Below are 18,384 nucleotides of genomic sequence, written 5' to 3'. Positions count from 1 at the left end.
CAGCAGGAAAGTGGATGGCACTGGCTGGCTTGCAATAAAACATTATTTGTGTAAAAAGCGGGTGGGTTGGATGTGAACTACAATTTGTGGACCCCTGATCTGTGCAAGTATTTATGCTTACCACATCTGTAGGATGGAATATGACTGTTGACCTACAGGATGTCATTTAGAACAGACCCAGCTGTACCAGGGAAGAAAAGTCCTGGCCATCCGCTTCTATTAACATTACAATGGTTCTTGGAATCACCAGAGTGGAAATCGACTCAGTGACAACTAACAGCAACCATAATCCTAGTGGGCAACTCCTCCCAACCCCATCTCCAGTGATGTCACGGTGGTAGCTTGCAACTGGTCATGGTGGGAGTATTTACACCACAGACATTGGCAAACACTACAAACCAGGACACCCTCACCCCTCACCCCACGCCCACCCATGCACAGAACTGGTTTAGCATTTACCAGCACACCACTGGTCACTGCGTTCTGTGAAAGCCTCTTGAATAGAAATCTGAAACTGCCCCTTAATCTTGCTATCCCCCAGCTGCCTATCCCACCCACAATGGGTGACTTACAGCATCTAACCCAAAGATCCACTGCCATTGAGTTGACTCTTGACTCACTCATAGTGACCCTACAGGACAGAGTAAAACTGCCCCATAGGGTTTCCAAGGCTGTAAATATTCACAGAAGCAGACTGCCACAGCTTTCCCCCAAGGAGCAGCTGGTGGGTCCAAACCACCCACCTTCTACAGCAACTGTGTTTCTCTGCAGCATTTAGAATGCACAACTAAGAAGCCACACACTGTGGCCCAGGGCCTGACTTCATTTACTCCACAGGCTGGTGAGACTCTCCCTGCCACCAAATAGAATCTTCATAGGCCTCAGAGGTCACACTGAGAGTCTCGCAAAGTATGGGAGGTAGGAGGGAGAAGACATGGTGAACTCACTGTGTAGCCGCGGTTGAGAACAACTGTTTTGGGCAATACAGGCCCCTTGTTCAGGCTTTACTAGTGGAAACATGTAACAAGAGAGGAGCAAGCCAGACCCCAAGAGAAGAGGCAGAACAGGGCCACGGCTCCTCCTCCTGCGAGGTCCACTCCGACAAGGGCTCCAGGTCCTCAGGGGGCACACGCATACATACCTGTCACACTAACAGGCCAAAGAGAGTCAGAAAGAATGGGATCAGGGGGAAAGTCTGCACTATCTTGAATCTGGCCACAGGGAAATGAAAGTGAGGTTAAAGTGGCACCATTTACATGTCAAAAATGTGTTCATTCAGCTGTGGGTTTTCAAAACAGGCAAGTTCTTGAATGTCCTGTAAATACCAATATACCCACTTAGACTATTCTAGCTTTCTTACCTGGGCATTAAAAAAAAAAAAAACCCTCACTGTTGTTGAGTCGGAATCAACCCATAGCAACCCTTCCTCAGGTTTCCAAGGCAGTATCTCTACAGAAGTAGATTGCCCCACCTTCCTTCCGAGGAGTGGCTGGTGGGTTTGAACCACCAGCCTTCGGGTTATCAGTCAAATGCCGTAGACACTACACCACCAGAGCTCCCTACCTGGGCTTAAGAAGTGACTTACATTCCAAGTAGTTCCTAAGGTAGACTTGTTACATCTGTTCTATGAAAAAAGACAAAAGTAAACATTTCATTTCCATGCAGTACCATGTAATAATATTCCTCCCATCAGTTTGTCGTACCCTGGTGGCTTACACGTGGCTATGATGTTGGAAGTTATGCCACCAGTATTTCAAATATGAGTAAGGTCACCCATGGTGGGCAGGTTACAGTGGAGCTTCCAGAGTAAAAGTAGGAAGAAAGGCCTGGCAATCTACTTCTGAACATTAGCCAGTGAAAACCTTGTGGTCAGGGCAGAATCCTGCTTGACACAGAATACACTGCTTGAAGATGAGCCCCTAGGCCACAACGATGGGCTTGAACACACCACCGATCTGGAAGATGGTGTGGAAGTGGCCGTTTTGTGGCTGTCCGTGGGGCCGCCATGATCGAAGCCTTCTTGACAGCAATGAATAACAACCACCACCACTCCTCTGGAAACTACAGAAAAGTACAGCATTCATCTAATTGCCCCTTTGACAGTTACAAGAAGCCCTGGTGGTACAACAGTTAGAGCACTCAGCTGCTAACCCAAAGGTCAGCAGTTCCAGCCTAACAGTTGCTCTGTGGGAGAAAGATGAGGCCATGAAGCTTTATAGCCTTGGAAAGCCTCTGGGGGCAGTCCTACTTTGTCCAATAAGGTTGTTATGAATTGGACTCAACTCAATGGCAGTGGGCACAGGGTTGGCAGTTTTGGAAATGGGCAGGACACGCTACTCTGTAGTCAATGCTCTGTGCCCTGGCTTGCAGAGGGTGAGACCAAGCCTCAGTAGAACAGCTTCTGGTTGCTGCGGTGTAGAGGCTGGTGGGGCTGAGTGTTAACTAGGATCAGGTGCAGAGGCCAAGCTGCATCAAGAAACCACAAAATCATGATGGCAGGAGACGACCCAGAGCACTGGTCCTGGAGCAGGGTACGTGTGAGGTCGTGTCTAAAACAACTGTAACAACAGCTGAGGTCTGACAAAGAAACGGAAGGCTGCCCAGGCACCTCACTCTCCCAAAGGGACCTTCTTTCCTGGCCCCACGGCAACCAATGAAGAAGTTGTAAAGACCCCATTCCAGTTTTCCCAGAATAACCCAAGGCCCCGCCCCAAAAGAAATCAAGGAAAAGGAACCATAAAAATTTGATTTTAATGATACAGAAATAGTATATAATACATTTCTTTCCACAGCAGCACTTCATTCATCTAAAAAATTTAACAAAATTAAGGCGAAATCAGAGCAATCTGATAGTCAAGGGGTAGTTTAAATGGTGTTACTTTTCAAATGAAGTTTTCACCAATATAGAACGTTCTTCAGGCAAAAAAATAAGGAAATGCTGAACAATACCAGAAATGGGAAAAGCGTCCAACGTGCTCCTTTATGCCAGCTACCGACAGCCTCCGCTTCCAGGAAGCTTCAGATGGAATTTAAAAAACTGAGTGTTTATGACATGACACTAGGACGTTCCGGAGGCAAAATCCCACAGTCCTGGGCCATTTTATAAAATAGAACCAAGGTCAGGTGAGTGTCCAGCCTAGTCCTGCTACGCAATCAAAGTGGACGGGGTTTCAACTGCAGGACAATCACTGCTGCAGCTGTGCTGTGTGCAAGGGCACCCCTGTCCCCACTGCCTGCCCCCGGCCTTGTTCAAGCTCCAGGACAAAATGGAGACTCTCAAATGTGGGGACACACACGCGTCAGCGCTGCCAGGAAAGGGGGCCGGTGTCAGATGGGGCTTCCCGTGTGCCCTGGCCACAAGCGTCACTACCATGATCAGGGAGAGGAGCACACCCGACCCCCAACGGTGGTCACTATCCTGGCCACTGTGGCTGGTTCACATTTTACCACTGCCCTCTGACTCAAGAGAACCCCTTGAAAGGCTTAGAATAAGATCAAGAGTCCGTCAGTCTTGTTCTCTCTTCCTGTAAAAAAAACATCTGAAGGGAGAACACACAAGGCCAAAGCCGACCCCCTGCAGGAAGCCTCTGGCTCTAAGCCGGTCTCTGACAAGTGCCACAGAAACCTGCCTTCCGGTGGCCACACGCAGCACCTCGGCCCTTCTCTTCCTCCCCCCATGCCACACTCTCACATCTCTTTCTCCACCACTACCTGCCACTTGCCTTTGGGAATTTCCATATTGTTTTCATTGACTGAGAACTGTGGATGTTACCATCACCAATCCCTAAAAAAAACACTCAGCGCTGTTGAGTCGATTCCAACTCACAGCGACCCCTCCTTGGGTTTCCGAGGTGGTACCTCTATGGAAGTAGATTGCCCAATCTTCCTTCTGAGGAGGGGCTGGTGGTTTGAACCGCCAGCCTTCTGGTTAGCAGTTATTTAACAGGCCCTTTGCTTTATGACAAGAGGACCTGTTATACCGAGAGAAGAATCTCTCCATATGAACGTTTCCATCATTAAATACAGACAGAAAGAAATAATGTAATTTTCTCTTCAGCTTTCCATGACAATTTTACATTCCTATTTCTTTGGTTCCTAGAGGCTCAAATTCCCCCAAAGAAATGAAATGGAGGGAAAAATATGCCAGTAAATCAAATAGCCTCTGAAGAATTATTTGTTTTCCAAAGATGGCAAAAACCTGCAGGAAAGAGCAGGTTCGGGGACAGATACTGCCACCATTTCTTAGATAAATTCATTTGTAATCGGATGGGCACTATGATCAATGTCCAGTTGCCCCCACCTAGGTGGAGTAATTGATACAATGACGCTGTATGATCTGCAATCACAGCATGAGAAGATCTTTGAGATTTTCAAGGTCAGGGTGTTTGACCCTGTTAGCTGGCTGGATAGCAAAATGTGGCGCTTTCTACTGAACCAATTTCCTGGATCCCATTCAAGGAGAGTCAGATCTAGGAGGCATGCCCTGGAACCCACAAATTGGTACTTTTTTTTTCCCCTAAAAATTCAATAGCCCAACTCTCTCACTACACAAAGGAGGAAAATTAGGCCTCAAAAGTTAAAATGTTTGTCTGAGGCTACAGAGCAAGCCACAGAGAAAGGTCTAGAAGCCAGGCCACCAAGGCTTTCTCTGCTACACCTCCCTGCTTCCTACAGCCTTCCCCCAGACCTGTCACCTATACACACTTAAGCTAAGCAATCATTGTTGTTGTTGTTATGTGCGATCGAGTTGGATCCGACTCATAGCGACCCCTCCTTGGGTTTCTGAGGCGGTATCACTATGGAAGTAGATTGTCCAATTCCTTCTGAGGAGGGTTTGAACCTGGTTTGGCTGGTGGGTTTGAACTGCCAGCTTTCTGGTTAGCAGTCAAGTGCAAGGCACTATGCTACCAGAACACAATATGAAATTACAGCTATTCTGTTGTTAAAATTAGATGGTAAGCTGTTTGAGGGCCAAGACCATGTCATGTTCCTTCTGATAGAATCCTAGGTCAAAAAACACTGGTTGGAGGCCAGTCGCTCAACCAAGGCTAACACTCCACTCACATGTCCATCTCCGATCATCCAAGCAGATGCACACTCATCCAGCTGGACTGTGAGGGCCAGCCCAGGAAGGTAAGGATTTGGGAATTCACGAAGATGCCATGTTCATGCAGCCAGGAATTTAAGTGACAATACAAATTTTATCAGATTGATTACTATGCCTTCCCCTTGTTTCTGAATTATCTGGAAAAAAAAAAAAAACTGAAAAATGAATCCAAGGGGTAAGGAAAGACCTGACCATACTCACCTATGACATTTGGCAAATATAAATTATAAAAAGCCAAAGGAAATGGTTCTTAGCAACTGTAACAACTATATTATACTGATTTTTGTTACTGTTTCCTCTGACTTTCAATGTCTTCCTACTCTTAGAAAACACTGTTTTGTGGATAGTCACACTCCTTTCTAAACCTGACAGTGCGGGACTGGACAATATGGTCTTTATACTACATGGTGGTTGCTCTTGTCTCTCTCTCGGCCTCACTCTCCTCATACATATAAACACACACACACACATATTTATTTGAAGGTGTGGAAAATGAGCTATTGTACTTTCTATTTGCAGCAGTGAATCACGAGCCATGGTCTAATTTTTTCTAGTATACTGTCATCTGGATTGTAGATATGGTAAGAGGGGGAAAGAAAGGTAACCAAAACACTTAAAAAGCAAATGGGAAAATACTTATATTTTAAATTTAAAGTTAAAATAATAAACAGACAGGAACTTCAGCCACCCTCGTCACGAAGCCCAGTTCCAATCATGCCCCACTGACAAACCAGACTCCTCTGGGGCAAGGATATGCGACAAGGAACAAGGAGGGAGCCAGACCAGAGAGGGGGCAGACGCCTTGCAGCCTGGCTTTCTGGTGCTCAGCAGCAAGGGAAGACCCCCCCTCCACTGGGACCTCCGGACATGGCCCCCGGCACCCCTTCACTGAGTGTTCCCTCCCCTAAGTGATGATAAAAGGCTGCAAAGCTCCCTCCAAGGAAATGTTAGAATACCTGATGGCTGAGGACCCTCCCACGTGAAAGCACTTTCGCAGAGCGTACAAAACTACCACACATCTAAACCTTTCTTCTTTAATCTGCCATGGAAAGGCTGGAAGGACAGACCTCCCTCGGCTTTTATTTTGTTCAAATGTTTACAGAAAAGGAACTGTAGTCTCTTCTGTTTTCTAAATCTTAAATCCATTTTTACCTCTATGTAGATTTCCAATCACGCCTCGGGATGAACTTTTAAAATCATACTGATAAGTTCATCCATCCTTGTATTCATTCAAGACATATTTATTAAATGATGGTTGGACTCTGTATGGTTAGAGCTAGAAGAGACCTTGGACATCTTGCCTCCCAGGCCATCATTTCTCCCACGGTTGACAGAGCAGGGCCTGCCCACAGCCCAGGGCTCCTCCCCCTCAGGCCCAGGATCTAGTAACCACTCACCAGCACAACCTATGGACTTTGCTGTACAACACTTCATGCAAAATGTATGTACTTTCCATTTTGAAAAATGAAAAATTACATGAAAGAATTTTTGTACCTTCTTATGCTTTACAAAGCTAATAAAGATCGGCAAAATGGAATGAAAACCAAAGGGTAAAAGTGCCTTTAAAAGATAGTAATTGCAGGGTTTGTAAAAATTCTATTATTATTTTTTTGACATTAATTATTTTATAAAGTCATATGCTAGGTGCACATGATAACTTTTCCGTCTTTCCACATGGTTAGGAAGTCATTCTAGAAAGACAACAATACCACAAAACAACACTCAGAGAATACAATTCCACAGCATTGACATTTATAATCTAGGGTTCTAGTCTACAACATCCACTTGTGGTCTATACACACACTAGCAATAGTAGCTAAGAAAACGTCGATTTTCTATTTATTTAATCAGATGGAGGATGAAGCTGCTGGTAACATTTCAATAAGATATGATTCGTAACTGTCATTGTTGCAAGTGAAACTGAACTTAACTGAGTAAAGGTACAGGCTGACTGATCAAACTTAAGTCTGGACAGCCTTTTTTAAAACAGTAGAGGTTTAGATACCTAATACATCTCTTAAGGGACATTTTAAGGAGTAATTTTATATGCCAAATTGTCCTTTGCAGCATCTATCTGAGCAGGGATATAGTTTCATACTTATCACCCCCAGCCTTTTATAAGCTTTATTGTGTCTGGCCCCACAGAATAGTTGGAGACCTTTCAAATCCTTCTGGCTGACAGTTACTACTGAGCTTCAGTGGCTGAGGAGCCGAATCCTCCGGGACAATTACAGCAACAACAGGACGTCTTGTAACAGAATCACTCATTTATCTCAAAACCAGAACAAATAGAAAACAACACCAGGAAGGGATCTGAAATCTTTTTCTGACCACTATTGCAGAAACTCAGCAGAGTGCAGACATGCAGGAAGCAGTACTATCAGGGAAAAGTGAACAAGTCTAACTCAGTACAACTTTAAAAACTGGATTGAAAATAGACTCTTAGGAAACCGAGTACTTCTCCCGCAAGGCCACTATGAGCGACAAAGGAAAATGATTTCACATCCTTGGTCCATAAAGAAGACACATTTATTTACATTCTTGATGGATGAAAAGAGGTTTTAAACTGTCACAATTAAAATTTTATGCTTCCAAAAATATCGTATGATCAATGCTCTTAACTTAAAGCTTCAGGTATTAATAACTTCATTTAGACTTCTTAAAAAACCAACACAAACATACTTTCTAGAGTGCAAAATGCTTCTTATTAAATACTTCAGTAACACAAAAGCAATTGGTTTGAAACACAGGAGTCCTTTGCAGAAGGGTTCTCACCACAAAGACGTCCATCGCCGGCAATGGACGCAGAACAGAACTGCCAGCTTGAGTAAAACGCAACACTGAAATACTGTATTCCATTTCTTCACCTGTCTGGTGATCCCATTTATTTGTACAAACTCATTGTTGGACTCTGGTACATGCACATGTACGCATCACAAAGAAGTCTTCGTGCACATCCTTGGATCCGCCGGGCGTCTAAGGAATGCAGCTCTTCTAGAGACATTTTCAAGTACTCTCCGACTTCCGGGCACGGGGTGACCTGCGGAATGTTGAAGCCATTCTGACCACCTACAAAGATAAGAAAGATATCTCTTTAGCTCTGTGAGGTTCTAAACCCCTATTTGCTGCCCTGACCCACCAAAGTGATCTTACAAGCCTATGATTTAGTATAGGACCTCTGCCGGTGGAGTGGTTAAAGCATTTGGCTGCTAACCAAAAGTTGATGGTTTGAACTCACCAGCCGCTCCACGGAAGAAAGATTAGGCAGTCAGTGTCCGTAAAGATTTACAGCCTTGGAAACCCAATAGAGGTTGCTATGAGTCGGAATCACCTCGATGGCAGTGAGTTGGATTTTTCATTTTTATTTTTGTAAAGGCTAATTTTCAGGATCAGAAAATCCTTGTTTTAGTTCTACTTTCTAGAAGTTAATGCCCCTAACTCTTGACAGTGAATAAACTTGGTAGAAGGACATATACCCTGAAAAAAAACCCAAACCAACCTTCCAGGCTTTTTTCAGCAATCAGGTAGGGAGTACGGTGTATAGACACATACACACCCAACAACACTCAGTTCTTCACACTTCCACACCGTATCCCAGATACACGCAGCCAGTGCAAGTCACCGTGGAACTGTCCGATTCAGACCAGATCTAGTAAAATGAACACTATTCTGCTTACCTACAGTTTAAAAATGTATTTGCTCAGTTTTAACAAGGTTTGATTTACACATCACGAGACTATGAATGAAGATACCACAGAATGTGGTTTTGGGGATTCCAGAAAAGCCCTTCCAGTTTTGCTCTCCTAATAGTTGAGTATGAAAAACAGAAGCACTGAGGTCGGAAAGGCTGAGTTAAGCACCAGCTATGTGATCTCACTATTGTTGCTGTCGTTGTTGTTAGGTGCCGTTGAGTTGGTTCCGACTCATAATGACCCTTTGTTCAACAAAATGAAACATCACCTGGTCCTGTGTCTTATATTATGAGGATATAATACAATTCTTATAATGATTATAAGGATCCCATATTATAATGGTTATAAGGAGTATATTATGTCCTTATTATCATTGCTATATTTAAGCCCACTGCTGCAGCCACTGTGTCCGTCCATCTTGTTGAGGGTCTTCCTCTTTCTCGCTGACCCTCTACTTCATCAAGCATGATATCCTTCTCCAGGGACGGTCCCTCCTGTTCACATGTCCAATGTACCTGGGATGAAAAGTCTCGCCATTCTCACTTCTAAAGAGCCTTCTGGCCGTACTTCTTCCAGGACATACTTGTTCATTTCTCTGGCAGTTCTTGGCTGTGGTGCAGGAAGCTGCTTGGAATGGCTCTTCTGGCCATGGTCTCTGTGATTTCCACCAGATGACTGGGTAGAAACATGCAAACGTAGGTGCTTGTGGCCCACCAAGGGGATCGGATGGCTTGCTAATAATGTAAATAAGGTGTATGGCACCATTGTGGGAGTGGGACCATGCAAATAAGGAACCCTAAGCTTTGGTAGCATAGTGGCTAAGGCACTTGACTGCTAACCAGAAGGCTGGCGGTTCAAACCCACCAGCCACTCCCCGGAAGGAAGATGGGGCAATCTACTTCCGTAGTGATACTGCCTTGGAAACCCAAGAAGGGGTCGCTATGAGTCGGGTCCGACTCGACAGCACATAACAACAACAACAACAAATGTGAGGACTGATCAGTTTTGCCATTCTGCTAGGCTTAAAATGAGCCATTCTCGAGGCACAAAGGGGGGATTTCACTATCATCAAGAAAGAGGAGCCAGGAGTAGAGTGTGTCCTTTGGACATGAGATCCTTGTGAACCTCCATGATCCAGGAGACAGAGCTGTGACACCAGAGATGGTGAGAGACAATGAGAAGTAGCAGCAGAGAAATGGCAGCTGCAGAGGCAGCAGAACCAGAGACCAGCACGAGACAGAGGCTCCCGGAATGAGAAATCTGGGTGCCTCCGGGCAGGAGGCTTCCTGGCAGAGTGGGGTACCTCTGGGCATTTATCCATGGAACTAGGCTCGCTGACACACAGATACTCAGAAAGCTGAGTATTTGGGGGCTGAGGTTTATAGGTAGAGCGGTGGGGTCTCTACAGATTTATTGGCAGAGCCTGAAGAACTTTGCCACACTTGTCAGAGAGGGCAGAGGTCAGGCCAAGGGGCCAAGGGCCAGATATATAGAGCTGCATCAGGCACAGGGGAGGGGAGGCTGTCTGGACTGAAGAGCTGTATCCTGAGCATTCCTGATCCTGAATCACAACCTAGTACTTCTGCAATAAACCCCATAATTACAAGTACTGTCTGTGAGTTGTGTGTGGCCACTGCAATAGATTATCAAACCCAGCAGAGAAATGGAGAGAGTGATGGGAGGGACGATTGGTGTCAGAATTGGTAAAAAGGTTGGAGGGTGGTGGGATGTCACCTCACAGCAATCAGCCTCGAGCTAATGATACTGATCTTGATCCTCTTCTCCCCTTGTGAAGTTAGAGGAGGTCAGATGCCACCCCCACACCACTTTTACAATGGTACATTCAATATTCTTTGCCAACACCATAATTCAAAGGAATCAATTCTCCAGTCTTCCAGATTTATTTTCCAGATATTGCATGCATATGAGGCAAATGGCAATAGTCATCAAAGTGACAGTTTTGCTTTTGAACACTTTCGAGGTCTTTTTCAGTAGATTTGTCCAATGCAATAAACATCATTTGATTTCTTAAATGCTGCTTCCATGGGTATTGATTGTGGATCTAAGAAAAATGAAATTCTTGACAATTTTCATCTTTTCTCCTGCTATCATGATATTGGTTCAGCTGTGAGGATTTTAGTTTACTTTATGTGTGGTGTAATCCATACTGAAGGCTGATGTTGATCAGGAAGTACTTCAAGTTTTCTTCACTTTCAGCAAGCAAGGTTGAATCACCTGTGTATCTCAGGTTGTTAGTAAGTCTTCCTCCAATCCTGATGCCATATTCTCCTTCATACACATAGATTTCAATCATACAGATTGAATAAGTATGGTGAAAGGATACAATTCTTACATACATGTTTCCTGATTTTAAACCAAGCAATAACCCTTTGTTATGTTCAAATCAATGTCTCTGGACATGAGCACAATTAAATGTCCTGGAATTTCCATTTCTTTGCAATGTTATCCATATTTGTTGTAATTCATGCAATCAAATGCCTAGGCACAGTTAATAAAACATAAGTAAACAACTTTCTGGTATTCTCTGTTTTCAGACAACATGCATCTGACATCAGCAATGATATTCTTCGCTCAACATCCTCTTCTGAATCTGGCTTGAATTTCTGACAGTTCCCTGTCAATGTTCTGCTACAACCATTTTTTAATTATCTTCAGCAAAATTTTATTTGCATGTGATATGAATGATATTGTTCGATAATTTTTGCATTCTAATGGATCACCTTTCTTTGGAATGGACACAAATATAGATATCTTCCCATCTGTTGCCCAGGTAGCTGTATTCCAAATTTCTTGGCACAGAAAAGTGAGTATTTCCACTGTCAAACTCATTTGTTGGAACATTTCAATTGGTATTTCATCAGTTCCTGGAGCCTTGTTTTTCATCAACGTCTTCAATACTATCAATTCTTGATCATATGCCACCTCCTAAAATGGTTGAACACTGACCAATTATTTTTGGTACAGTGCTCTGTGTATTCCTTCCGTCTTCTTTTGATGTTTCCTGCATCATTCAACGTACTACCCATGGAATCCTTCAATACTGTAACTTGAGGCTTGAATTCCTTCTTCAGGTCTTTCAGCTTGAGAAATACTGAGTGTGTTCTTTCTTTTTGGCTTTCTAACTCCAGATCTCTGCACATTTCATTATAATACTTTGTCTTCTTGAGCCACCTTTTAAATCTTCTGCTCAGCTATCTTATGTCATCAGTTCGTCCATTCGCTTTAGCCACTCTACATTCAAGAGCACGTTTCAGTCTCTTCTAATCTCTATTTTGGTCTTTTATTTTTTTCCTGTATTTTTAATGACCTTTTGCTTTCTTCAGGTATGATGTTTTTGATGTCATCCTAAAACTTGTCTGGTCTTCAGTCATTAGTGTCCAATGCATCTTCAGATGGTATCTAAATTCAAGTGGGATATACTCCAGGTCATACCTTGGTTCTCATTACTTGTAATTTTCTTCAGCTTCAACATCAACTTGCATATGAGCAATGATGGTCTGTTTCACAGTTTCTGGCTTGCTCTGACTGTCCCATAGGGTTTTCAACGGCTGATTTTTCAGAGGTAGATTACCAGGCCTTTTTTTCTGAGATGCCTCTAGATGGACTCAAACCTCCAAGCTTTAGGTTAGCAGCTAAGTGCATTAACTGTTTGCATCACCCAGACCCCAAAAACCCACTACCATCAAGTCAATTCTGACTCATAGAGACCTTATAGGGCAGAGTAGAACTGCTCCATAGGTTTTCCAAGGCTGCAAATCTTTACAGAAGCAGACTTCCACATCCTTCTTCTACAGCTGAGTGCTTTAACCACTGCACCACCAAAACTCCTGCATCACCCACAGACTCCTTAGTTTAGGTAACAGGGTTGTTAATGCATGTTGAGATTGAAGACTGTCTCACCAAGAAGCCCTGAAAGGATTTTGTCAAAAGATATGTTCCCACACAGAAGAGGCTATCCCACCATGGGCTCTCCACTACAAACTAAAACACTACCGCAAAGCAGAAGAAAGAGTTTTAAAATACCATCCCGATCAGCCATGCTGTCAAAGAAGAGCCAGGCTGAGTCATCTTTGCCATATTTCACAAAAGCGACATAGTGGCTTGTTTCTATGCAGAGCACAGCAAACAGTTCCATCTTCTGGTAGGGTATGCAGCCGTGCCTCCAGTCCCAGTCAGGTAAATCCTTGGGAAGGGACACAGGGTTATACTTATGATTCAACCTCTTGGGATGAAGATGGACCTAAAATGGAACATGAAGAGAACGTCATGAATGAGCTACACACCATGTTATAAGTCAATACATCTACTTGCTCTTAATGCATCCAAATATCCCACAGAAGTTGAACAAACAAAAAGTCAAGACAGAGCATAAATGTTGTTGTTGTTGTTATGTGCCGTCGAGTTGGACCCGACTCATAGTGACCCCTTCTTGGGTTTCCAAGGCAGTAACACTATGGAAGTAGATTGTCCAACCTTCCTTCCAAGGAGTGGCTGGTGGGTTTGAACTGCCAGCCTTCTGGTTAGCAGTCAAATGCCTTAGGCACTACACTACCAGAGCTCCCAATGATAGATGATAAATCTTATATGACGTTTTAAAAGTTAATCAGATTTTAAAATCTTTTCAAAGGCTGAAGTCTGTTTCCAATTATAAATAATTTATTGTTTGGCAAGAGAGCATTCATTAAGTGAAGGCAAACTTACTTGGGTGTTGCAGGTTTTACAAAACTGTTTGATTTTTCCAGCTGAGATGTCAGGATCATCATAGCACTCCCTACATTCATACATGGCAAGTCCTCCACATATCCGGCACTGCCTGGGAGCTGAAACAATGGGAGTGTGAGGGCTGTTAAGATACCTTTAAAAAATGCATTCTTTTGTTTAAAAAATTCAGAAAAAGAAGTTATATTTTTAAAAGGATCATGTTCATGGATCCAAGCAGTCCATTCTCCTCTGTCCCTACTAATGTTCAGTTAGATATCCTTGAATTCAGGATATCTGGAAAGGTATTTTCTCTGTACAAAATTTGTTAAATAACATAATCTAGGGCTTTTCCTCCCTAATTATAAAAGTAAAGCATGTCAACTTGTCCAGGATTTGTTGGAGGAGAACTTTCCTGATATGATGAAAGATGAGAATATATCCATTCAGGAAGTCCAATGAATCTCAAACAGGATAGACCCCAAAAGAAAATCACCAAGACATATCATCATCAAACTCATCAAAACCAAAAACACACACACACACACACACACACAAAGCAGCATGAGGAAAATGAAAAGTTACCTACAAAGGCCAACCAATAAGAATAAGCTCTGATTTCTCAGCAGAAACCATGCAAGCAAGAAGGCAATGGGATGGTATATATAAAACCCGGAAAGAGAATAATTTCCAACCAAGAATTACATACCCAGAAAAACTGTCCCTCAAATATGATGGTGACATTAGGAGATTTCAGATAAGCAGAAACTAAGGGAATTTGTTAAAACCAGACCAGCCTTACAAGAGATGCTAAAGAGAGTCCTTTGAACAGAGAACCAATAATAGCAAACAGAAACCGACCATTAATACACAAGATGACATGACCCAGAAACCAACACAGCTATGGAGGCATCCAAAGTAAAATAAGCTTACAAGATTGTAAACAGGGAACCAGAGACATCAATTGGCAAATGAGGACAACTACAAACCAAAAAGAGAGAAAAAATAGTGTAGTTACAGAACTTCCAAATGGTGAGGAAGTCAAGACAGTTGAAAGATAGAATGGACTGTCCTAAACTCAGGGAGAAAATGATAAATCACAGAGTAACCTCAAAGAAAAATGATAAACCTTCACATCACAATAAAAAAAGAGGACAAGCACAAATATCTAGCAAATACTAAATAGCAACAAAGGAAATGATGACATAATTCATAACCATAACGAGCTCAGCACAGAAAATTATATGGAACAAAGAAACAAGGAACACCATGAAAAAACACATAACAAAATGACAGCAACCAATTCATACTTGTCAATAATTACATTGAATGTCAATGGATTAAATGCTGCACTCAAGAGACAGAGAGTTGCAGACTGAATAAGAAAACATAACCCATAAATATGCTGTCTATAAGAGACACACCTTAGAAACAAAGATAAAAATAGACTAAAAATCAAAGGTTGGAAAAAGATATATCAAGCAAATGGCAACCAAAAAAGAGCAGGAATGGCAATATTAATTTCTGATACACTTGACTTTAAGACAAAAACCACCATATGAGACAAGGAAGGACATTATATAATGATTAAAGGATCAACTGAGCAAGAAGATACAAGCCTAATAAACATCTATAGACCCAATGAAAGAGCCCCACAATACATAAATCAGACATTAACAGACTGAAAAGGCAAATAGATGACTCCACAGTCATAGTACGAGACTTTAATACACCACTTTCAATCAAAGATAGAACAACTGGAAAGGAACTCAGCAAAGATGCAGAAGAAATAAACAGTACAATTCAACTTGACCTTGTAGACATCTACAGAGCACTTCACCCAACAACAGCACAATATATATTCTTTTCCAATGCACATGGAACATAATAAAGGGCATCTATGCAAAACCAACATCTACATTATTCTCAATGGAGAGAGACTGAAACCATTCCCCTTGTGAACAAGAACCAGAAAGGATGCTCTCTATCACCATTTCTATTCGACATTGTATTGGAAGGCCTAGCCAGGACAATAAGGCACAAAGGGAAACCAAAGGCATCCAAATTGGTAAGGAAGAAATAAAACTATCCCTATTTTCTGACAATATGATCCCACACCTAGAAAACACAAGAGACTCAATAAAAAATCTACTGGAACTAATTGAGAGATTTAGTATAGTGGCAGGATACAAGAGCACCATCCAAAAATCAGTTGGCTTTCTCCCGCCAGCCACTCCTCGGAAGGAAGGTTGGGCAATCCTACTTCCGTAGTGATACTGCCTCGGAAACCCAAGGAGGGGTCGCTATGAGTCGGGGCCGACTCGACGGCACATAACAACAACAACAACAACACACCACCAGAGACTGCTGAAAAGAAAATAAGGAAATCGATACCATTTACAATAGCTACCAAAAAATAAGATACTTGGGAATAAATCTTACCAGGGGATACAAAAGACCTGTACAAAGAAAACGATAAAAGACTATTTCAAGAAATCATAAGAGATCTACAAAAATGGAAGAACATACCATGTTCATGGATAGGAAGATTGAACATTGTGAAAATGTCAATTCTACCCAAAGCAATCAATACATTCAATGCAATCCCAATCCAGATCCCATCAACATTCTTTAAGGATATGGAAAAACCAATCACTAACTTTATATGGAAAAGAAAGAGAGCTCAGATAAGGAAAGCATTATTGAAGAAGAACAAAGTAGGAAGTCTCATACTCCCAGATTTTAAAACCTATTATACAGCCACAGTAGTCAAAACTGCCTGGTATTGGTAAAACGACAGACACATAGACCAATGGAATAGAATTGAGAACCCAGAAATAGATCCAGCCTATATGACGATGAGACCAGAAGAAATAAATGGTGCCCGGCTACCACTGTCAACCCCTATGATCAGCTGATCTTTGACAAAGGGCTGAAATCCATTACATGGAGAAGAGACTGCTGGCAAAACTGGTGTCGATTTGCAGAAAAATAAAACAAGATCTGTACCACACACCATACACAAAAACTACTCCAGATAGATCAAAGACTTAAATGTGAAACCTAAAACTATAAAGTTCCTCAAAGAAAAACTGGGGGCACATTTAGGAGCCCTCATTTATGGCATAAATAGACTATCAAGCATAAACCAAAATGCACAAACAGTAGAAGATAAACTAGATGAATGGGACCTTCTAAAAATTAAATTTTTATGTGCTTCCAGAGACTTCTCCAAAAGAGTCAAAAGAGATCCTATAGATTGGGAAAAAAAATTCAGCAGTGACATATCTGACAAGTGACTCATCTCTAGAATTTATAGAAAATACCTACACCTCAACAACAAAAAGACAAATAATCCAATTAAAAAATAGGCAGAAGATATGAACAGGTACTTCTCCAAAGAGGATATTCAGGAAGCCAACAAACACATGAAGAAATGCTCACGATCATTAGCCATTAGAGAGATGCAGACCAAAACAACAATGAGATACCATCTGGCCCCAGCACTAGTACCAAAGTTCAACAAGACAGAAAATAACAAATGTTGGGGAGGATGTGGACAGACTGGGACTCTCATACACTGCTGGTGGGACTGTCAAATGATACAACACTGTGGTAAGCAGTATTGCAATTCTTAAAAAAGCTGGAATTAGAAATACAATTTGACCCAGCAATTCCATTACTAGGTATATATCCTAAAGAAGTGACAGCCAGGACAAGAACAGATATATGTACACCCATGTTCATGGCAGCACTATTTACAACAGCCAAAAGATGGAGACAACTTAGGTGCCCATCAACAGAAGAACAGATAACCAAACTATGGTACACACACACAATGAAATACTATGCAACCCTAAAGAAGAACGTAGAAGCTGCAAAACACCACATAATGTGGATGACCTTGGAAGACATTATGCTGAGTGAAATAAGTCAATCACAGAAGGTCAAATATTGTATTAGTGTATTAGTCCATTATTGTAAAAAATCAAGGAAATGTTTATATATGGAAGGAAATTTTTTTTTGTTGGTTACCAGGGGTAGGAGGGGAGGGGAAGAAACACCATTAGATAGGTAGAGGCAAGTATTGATTTGGGTGAAGAGAAGGGCAATGTACCAAATGTGAGTGATCAACATATTGGCACTGAGGAAGTGGAAGGCATGGAGAGGTACATGGGATGTACAGACAACAAAGATGAACCCTTTTGCACACACAGTACTGCATTGTCAGTGAAGGCAGACATGGATCTATGGGTGGATAGATGGGTGCTGAACTACTAGGTATGTCTACGCATGGGGGGAGTGTGCCCATGACCATGTGTAGGGCTGGCAGACAATGGTCCTATAAGTGTATTTGTATGTTCTGTAAGAATGCCCAGGTATATAGTAGGGCAGACAAGGGACAGGGTTGTGATCACTTCTTGGCCACAGCCAGCTACCCAGAGGGAGTAAGTAGTTGGACCTGTGAGCTCAGGACCATAATCACAGGGGGCATCAAGTTCAATCTGCATAACATACTACACAAAAACACTGTTCCACATCCTACTTTGGTGAGTAGTGACTGGGATCTTAAAAGCTTGCAAGTGGCCATCTAGATGCAACAATGGGTCTCTCCTCATCCAGAGCAAAGAAGAATGAAGAAAGCCAAAGACACATGGAAACAATTAGTCCAAGTGACTGGTACACCATGCGATCCTCAACCTATATGACAATGAGACCACAAGAACTAGAATGAGATAGTGCCCGACTACCACTGTCAACCACTTGGAGGGGGATCTGTGTAAGAGATCCTGGATAGAGTGGGAAAACAATGTGGAACAAAACTCAAAATCATTAAAAAAAAAAAAGGACCAGGTTTGCTGGTCT

General features: G+C 42.4%; 1 protein-coding gene across 1 annotated transcript in view; it reads right to left on the bottom strand.

Annotated features, from left to right (window-relative positions):
- Positions 1–7,991: 7,991 nt before the first annotated feature.
- Positions 7,992–18,384, bottom strand: part of CYLD (CYLD lysine 63 deubiquitinase) — an 85,161-nt gene continuing 74,768 nt past the window's right edge. The window contains exons 15-17 of the mRNA XM_007947011.1: positions 13,522–13,640; positions 12,844–13,060; positions 7,992–8,176 (exon numbers count right to left, since the gene is read on the bottom strand). Of these exons, the coding sequence (XP_007945202.1) occupies positions 7,992–8,176; positions 12,844–13,060; positions 13,522–13,640 (521 nt within the window). The remainder of the gene's footprint in view (positions 8,177–12,843; positions 13,061–13,521; positions 13,641–18,384) is intronic.

This window comes from Orycteropus afer, unplaced genomic scaffold (genome assembly GCF_000298275.1).
Source record: "Orycteropus afer afer isolate SDZICR_OR568_19922 unplaced genomic scaffold, OryAfe1.0 scaffold00009, whole genome shotgun sequence".
Classification (NCBI taxonomy): Eukaryota; Metazoa; Chordata; class Mammalia; order Tubulidentata; family Orycteropodidae; genus Orycteropus; species Orycteropus afer.
The sequence above is the reverse complement of the archived record's forward strand: the minus strand, read 5'-3'. Positions and strand labels throughout refer to the sequence as shown.